The sequence below is a fragment of the Semicossyphus pulcher genome, unplaced genomic scaffold (assembly GCF_022749685.1).
Source record: "Semicossyphus pulcher isolate SPU_LCO1_2020_fin unplaced genomic scaffold, fSemPul1.0.p SCAF_8, whole genome shotgun sequence".
NCBI classification, from domain to species: domain Eukaryota; kingdom Metazoa; phylum Chordata; class Actinopteri; order Labriformes; family Labridae; genus Semicossyphus; species Semicossyphus pulcher.
The window spans coordinates 6,299,418-6,306,462 of record NW_027211759.1 but is presented as its reverse complement, the minus strand read 5'-3'; the positions used below and the strand labels follow the sequence as shown (position 1 = coordinate 6,306,462).

The 7,045-nt window shown below is 47.2% G+C and overlaps 1 protein-coding gene across 1 annotated transcript; it reads left to right on the top strand.

Moving 5' to 3' along the window:
- The first annotated feature begins 1,322 nt into the window (after positions 1-1,322).
- On the top strand, positions 1,323-6,146 carry dusp6 (dual specificity phosphatase 6). The gene is made up of 3 exons (XM_069687161.1): positions 1,323-2,318; positions 2,657-3,091; positions 4,469-6,146. The coding sequence occupies exons 1-3, from the start codon at positions 1,916-1,918 to the stop codon at positions 4,780-4,782; spliced, it is 1,152 nt and encodes a 383-aa protein (XP_069543262.1). The 5' UTR covers positions 1,323-1,915; the 3' UTR covers positions 4,783-6,146.
- The last annotated feature ends 899 nt before the right edge of the window (positions 6,147-7,045 follow it).

Sequence of the window (7,045 nt, the reverse complement as noted above, 5' to 3'; positions counted from 1 at the left end):
GGCGCGAAGGAGCCTGACATCCGGGTGATTGATGAGAAAACGTCCTAACACTTCCGCGTTTAGACTTCTAAAATATTGTTTGTTTATTCCGTGTAGGGAAATGTAAATGATTAACAGGAGGATCAAACTGATGAGCGTCTAGTGCATGAAGCCGTGTTAGTGAGAGAAAGAGAGGGTGACACATTGATGCAGCACCCACACACACGACCCTCTTCAGTCCAGTGAAGGCTGCACAGACAGAAATAGCTGCAGTGCTGCTGTGTGCGAACAAGGCTACAGAGCAGTGTTATTATCCAACTGATTATTTTAGATGTGATGAAAAGATGCCAAGGTTGGTTTTCTTTTATTATCCTAACTTATCAACACTGATAGACTACAGAATGTATTTGGCACGTGACGTTTGGATTTGAGGTCATTTAATCGTTTGAGTCGTGATTTTACAACATTCTGACATCATAAAGTCACGATGACAAGAATGTTCACTCAAGTTTATGAAGCATGGCGCTTAAGAGAGAATATACTACTGACAGTCAGTCTCAGCTGGAGTCGTCTCTGATCTGGTTCTGCTTGTTTGGCTGACCTCTGACCTTTCAGGATGGAGGCCAGAGAAAACAGAGTTTCTCCTTCAGCAGGAAGTGTACAGGTTAAGAAAAGTTACGTCATCAGAAGAATGAAGCTTTTTGATGTTAGTCGGATTCAAAATGTTGCTTTATTTTCATGTATTGCTTCTTAGAGGAAAATCAGACACAGTTTGGTGCTACTGGTTTTTATTTGTTTATGTTAAAATCAGTGTTACATGACATTTGGATTGATAATAAAAAAATATGTTTTATTGTAAAAAAATAAAGGATAAATAAAAAATTTAATCGCCTATAAGTAATCTGATCTGGTGTTAAATTAATGTAAAAGGTGCTCGTGCTGTTATCACAAGGTCCCAACTTTAACCTTCTGAAGGTTCAGATACTAAATAATGTACAACACATTATTACAAGCCTTTATTTTTACAGCCCTCGTACTAACACTCCCCCCTTCTCTCTCTCTCAGTGTAAGTAAAGGCCACTCTCCCTCCTCCCTCCCTCCCTTCCTTCCTTCTCCCTGCAGTTCTTCTGTTTGTTTGCACTCACTTGATCCGGAGCGGAAATTCCTCTCCGTTTTTGTGAATGACAAACTCATTAACAATTCATCAACACGGGGCCGCTCCATCCGGCCCCCGTTTCCAAGGCGACCGCCGCTGGGGCTCCTCTGATTGGCCGGCTGACATAATGTATCCAATGAGGCGCCTCCCGTTTGTAGCCATTCAGCTGCCTGGCGCCGCAGAGAGCACATAGAGCCAGAGCCTGCAGAGCATCGATTCACACAGCAGAGACACAGAGACAGGAGGGGGGCAACAGTAGGCATCCGATCCGCAGCCACTGAGACACACAACCCGCGTGGGTCACATCCAGAGGAACTCTTTCCCCCCGCCTTTTTTTAAACGCTGGATATCCAGGAAAGCAGACGGCAAAGCGCTCAGATCCGTGGAGCTATTTAACAGCGGAGAAAGCCAGAGTGGTCGCAGGGTCGGTGTGACTCATTGATAAATAACACGAGCTCTCTCCGGCCAGATGCATGAATGACTGCCTGTGAAGGAAGCCTGCAGTCAGGGAATCTGTGAAGGAGACGCGCGTTTTTATTCATACACCTCGTCCTCTAAAGGCACGGGACACTGACGGACATTTGGAGTGACAATTTATTCGTCTGATTTCCCTCTTTTGGATCCCTCAGTCGTTCGAGGGCCCTCCGAACAGCGGACTAAAAAAAAAACAGAAGAAACCTCAGACAGATTTTCTGGTTGCTTGCCTTCGTCGCGCTGCAGCCAGAAACTCTCCAGCTCCAAACCTCGCTTCTTCCACTACATTTAAACTCCTGCGTATAAATGCTCGACAAGCTCAAGCCCGTTGTCCAGCTCGACTCGGTAATGGCGATCAGCAAGACGGTGGGCTGGCTCCGGGAGCAGCTGGAGACGCGCAGGGACGGCCTGCTGGTGATGGACTGCCGGGCCCAGGAGCTGTACGAGTCCTCGCACGTCGATTCCGCAATCAACGTGGCCATCCCGAGCCTCATGCTCCGCCGGCTCAAGAAGGGGAACCTGCCCGTGAGGTCGCTGCTCTCCGACGGGGAGGACAGGGAGAAGTTCGTGCGGAGGTGCAAGACGGACACCATCGTGCTGTACGACGAGTACAGCCGGGAGTGGAACGAGAATGTGGACGGGGGCTCGGTGCTGGGTCTGCTGCTGAGGAGGATGAAGGACGAAGGCTACAGGGCCTATTATCTGGAGGGTAAGTGCGGTTCATTCACATTTTAGGGCCCCGCTGCTGCTCATTCACACCCGCAGAGCGCTGCGCAGAGGCAGGAAGAGGCGCGTCTAGATTTTGTTATCATTTGAGCCATGCATTCACTTGTTTACAGTAATTATAATCATTCATAACATCGTGAATCCAAAATTTATTTAAAGAAAATAAGATGTGAAAGCGCATTCAGTGCAATGGGGGCTGTGTTTGCAGCAGGGAGGCTAAAAACATGCAGCTAAATGAGTCTGAATTATAATGAATATTTCTGCAGTGCAACATAAACACAGAGGCCTTGAACTCATTGCATTGCTGTTGCATTTTTCCAGGTGGCTTCAGTAAATTCCAGGCCGAGTATCCCGCTATGTGCGAGACCAACCTGGACGGCTCCTCCAACAGCAGCTCCCCCACCGCGCAGGTGCTGGGCCTCGGCGGGCTGCGCATCAGCTCCGACTCCTCGGACATCGAGTCTGACATCGACCGGGACCCGAGCAGCGCCACGGACTCGGACGGCAGCCCGCTGTCCAACCCGCAGCCCTCCTTCCCGGTGGAGATCCTGCCGCACCTGTACCTGGGCTGCGCCAAGGACTCCACCAACCTTGACGTGCTGGAGGAGTACGGCATCAAGTACATCCTCAACGTGACTCCCAACCTGCCGAACCTCTTTGAGAACGCGGGGGAGTTCAAGTACAAGCAGATCCCCATCTCGGATCACTGGAGCCAGAATCTGTCCCAGTTCTTCCCAGAGGCCATCAGCTTCATCGGTGAGTAGCTGCAGACTGTTAATTTCAGGGCTCTGGTTTGTTTACATGCGCACTTACTTTTAGGGCTGCAAATAGTGATCATAACAACAAGAAAAATGTGGAACAAAACAGCAAAAATTGCCTGTCCCAAACTCAAATATGAGATGGAAAGCAGCAAGTGTTGACATGTTAGAAGCAGGAGGCGGTTTGTAACTTGATCATTCTTTTCACTATCCTCTTAATTTATCACTTTAACGACCTTGTGTGATTGTTGTGAACATTAGCAGACAAAGCGAAGGGGCAGCAGGTGATAGTAGGGGACATAATCTTATTAATGTGAGCTGTCTTATCACTGCCAGGAAGTTCTTATGTTCTTATTGTGCAATTGAGATTAGATGAGGTGTCCCTGGCTGTGATCTTATCAGTCACTCAGGCAGGGACACAGAGCGGGCAGATTAAGGCCATTGTGTGCGAGGCAGAGGAACACAAGTCTGCCTCTAATGGTGCACAAGCTAAAATGCACTGTGTGTACAAAAGGCTGTGACTTCAATGGAAGACATCCTGGCCTATCTCTTGTCCCGGGGCTTGTGTAATTGCAGCACAAAGGGCGACGTTGAAACAGGAGAACGGGGGAGAGTGAACAAGGGGAGGGCGGTAATTCGAGCGCAACAGGAAGGAAGTGGCATTGAAAGTAATCTAGGACATGGCATTGCCTCCCCCCTCCTCCTTCCCTCCCCTCCACATTACAAAAGGAGCCATTTACAGGCCCTGTTGACATCCTGTTCGCCTTGACAGGGTTGCCCTCATGACTCCTACGTTTACACGCCCAAATGGCACCATTGTCGGAGTAACCCTAGCGAGCGGAAGAATGGTTTAATAGACCGTAATAGTCAATTTCCCAGCCGGCTACTCCAGGCCAAAAAAAACTAAAAGAATGTCTGCTCTGTTTATGTGCGCAAACGCTGCAGCCCCTGTTTGTTGACGGACACGCCTGGGAGATAATAACTTCCGCTGTTCTTCCCTCCCTGGACCCACTCCAACTTCCACCACAGCTGGACTTAAATGTCACAGATGTTTTGTTCGGTCTGTGTGGAAAGTATCTGCACTTTTTAATCACTTGATTAAGGACGAGTGCATCAAAAATGTGCCTCTAAACAGCTCCGACCTTTGATTGGGATGCTTTAAAATGTCGTTATTTGATTAAAAAAGGAACTGAAAGTTTGCTGCTTTCTTTCTGTACATTTTCAAACTCTTTGGAGGAAATAGGCAAAACAAAGATCCTATCATGGACATTTTATCAGCTATTTGCAGCCTTAGAAGCCTTTTTGTGAACCATGTGAAGCTCTCAGTCTGTTCAAAAGATGTCTAACATTTCCCACCCTTTTCTCCTTCTATCAGATGAAGCTCGAGGCCAGAAGTGCGGCGTCCTCGTTCACTGCCTTGCCGGCATCAGCCGCTCAGTGACCGTCACGGTGGCCTACCTCATGCAGAAGCTCAACCTGTCCATGAACGACGCCTATGACATCGTCAAGATGAAGAAGTCCAACATTTCACCCAACTTTAACTTCATGGGCCAGCTCCTGGACTTTGAGCGCACGCTGGGGCTGAAGAGCCCGTGCGACAACCGCATTGCAGCGCCCACCCAGCCACTCTACTTCACCACCCCAACGAACCACAACGTCTTCCAGCTGGACCCCCTGGAGTCCACGTGAGGGCTGCTGTCAAAGATCCTCTCCTTAAACTGGAGGTTTCATGCACCTCCTGTTCGAAAAGCTGCAAAAAGTTTCTCTTTTTTCCGTCGCCTGGCGAGATGTTATTGAGGCGGCTGCTGCTGAGCGTGGTTACTGGAGGGCCGAAGCAGTTTGGCCCAAGACGCAGCTGCTTTTGACAAAATGAGGAGAGACAGAGACAGAAAAGAGGAAGAGAGTCGTTTAAAGAGTGCAGATACTTTCTCCAATCTTATATAACCGTTGGACTCCTGGGGTCTATCTCTCTTTTTATCTGTTGTATCAGAGGGAAGCTAAGGACACCTATATGTTTCGCTTCAAAGCTCCTGGGCTGGTGTGCCAAAGAGACATGATTGTTCAAACTGGACAGATCTGAAACCCTTTTGTATGGTCGCTTTTGGGGCCGAGCGCTCGCTCACCCCGAGACGTCGAGATGCATCGTCTGCTTCGTCTTCTGTGAAGACTTGCCTGAGTGGGGTTAAAGCACCCCAGCTTTAAACGGCACACTATATACTGGACTCGATTTTACATTTGTGGAGTCTTTTCCAACATTTATACATTGTGTATATATATCTTAATATAAAAGACAATACAGTAAAAGCCTTGCTCTAGTATATTTACCCTTTGCAACAAGTGGGTACTGAAGACTCTCTCTGTTTCATATTCTACTTTTATGTAAGCAAAACAAACTGCATATTGATCAGTATGTTTAAGTTGATTATGCCAAAAATCAAGTAGGCTTTGGAAGAGTTGTGCAGAAATGTGTACATGTGTAATATATTTGATAATCGCTTTACGTGTGAATTCAGCCGACGGCCTTGTTTTTGCACCCGCCCTCTCATGAATCAAAGTCACCTTGGATGTTTGCCTTACTTTTGCCCTCAGAAGGTTCTTATTGTGCATTAGCCTTCAGAGATATTTACCAACATCAAGAAATGCAGACTTTTTTTAATTCAAATTTTCCCAAACCAACCAAATCTGTCATTTCAGTTTAAGTTTTGATTTGGCACTATGCACGTTCAAGTCAGAATGTCCACCATGTGTGGTCCGGAGGTTAATGTGTCTCTGAAGGTTAATGTGAGTAATCCTGATCCGTGCACAAGGGTTAAAAGTCTCCAATATGTGGAGAGAAAGGAGGAAGCTTTGGTCTCCTCGCCTCTTCAGGGAAAACTCTGCAAGATGCAGATTTTATTTGTCAAGATGAGAGAGGAAAAGTGTTGCCCCATCCACAGAGAAGGCCTCTTTCCAGAGGACGCCATCTTGGTAACCTCTGCCAACCCCACTCCACACTCCTCTCTTACGAATGTAAAGAAAAGATAAGTTATTAATAAATTGCTATTTTGTCTACACTTTCTGCTCTCATGGCTGTTTTTCCATTCACATAACTGTTGGTGTTTAGTCTGTGTCCGCTCTCACACGTTTATGTAAGTGTCTCCTCGCCCGCAGTACAGTGAACCAGCCGGACGAGTCACGACCAACAAAAAGTCGCCGTGAATCACGAGGCTTGTTCACAAAGCTCCCGCTATTCATTAACCGCAGCACTCGACACATCTCCCACTTAAAATGTCCAGTTCAGAATTTAGCATGCCATGTCCCATGATGCTTGTATAACAAAGCGTCATGCACATTCTGTTCTCTGCAAGAATCATTCACAAGCTGCAAAATGCTACTCAACAGGTACAAAGTGATTCCGGTCACGCTGTAAACAGCCCCGACTGGTTTTTCTAATTGCTGCTTTGCGGTGAGGGCGACGGGTTCACACAAACAATCCCTCTGGCGCTTCCTGAAGGCGGGGCCTCTGTGTTCAGCCATCAAAGGGGACTGGAAGTACCCAGATATGGTGTTATTTCAGAGCAAGCGCAGCAACGTGTACCTGCAAAGACCTGGAGGCCCTGGAGGAGAAGATCCTCACAGTGCAGGAGCGGGGGGAGGAGCGTCGAGCTCACATGCAAGCAGCAACTCGCCTCACAGCTCAGCAGAAGCCTGCCTGCTTTGCAGACATTCCCACACATGCTCAACAACAACAACAACAACAGCAGCGTGTGTGTGCTTGAAACTTTATTTGTATAGCACCTTTTGTACAAGAAATGCAGCTCAAAGTGTTTTACACTAGAAAAGTAAATGCACATTAAAACAGACGGAACATAAACACAAGGATAATCAGATGGACAGTTAAACCTTATTGATAATAAAATAAAGATGAATGTACAATGCATAACAAAAGATGAAGGATTAATACCATTACAAA

What these genes read in the sequence shown, in the direction of transcription:
- dusp6 (XM_069687161.1), top strand. Translation starts at nt 1,916, where the DNA reads ATGCTCGACAAGCTCAAGCCCGTTGTCCAGCTCGACTCGGTAATGGCG. An exon ending in CAGGGCCTATTATCTGGAGG is followed by an intron (nt 2,319 to 2,656) that starts GTAAGTGCGGTT and finishes GCATTTTTCCAG; the next exon opens with GTGGCTTCAGTAAATTCCAG. An exon ending in AGAGGCCATCAGCTTCATCG is followed by an intron (nt 3,092 to 4,468) that starts GTGAGTAGCTGC and finishes TCCTTCTATCAG; the next exon opens with ATGAAGCTCGAGGCCAGAAG.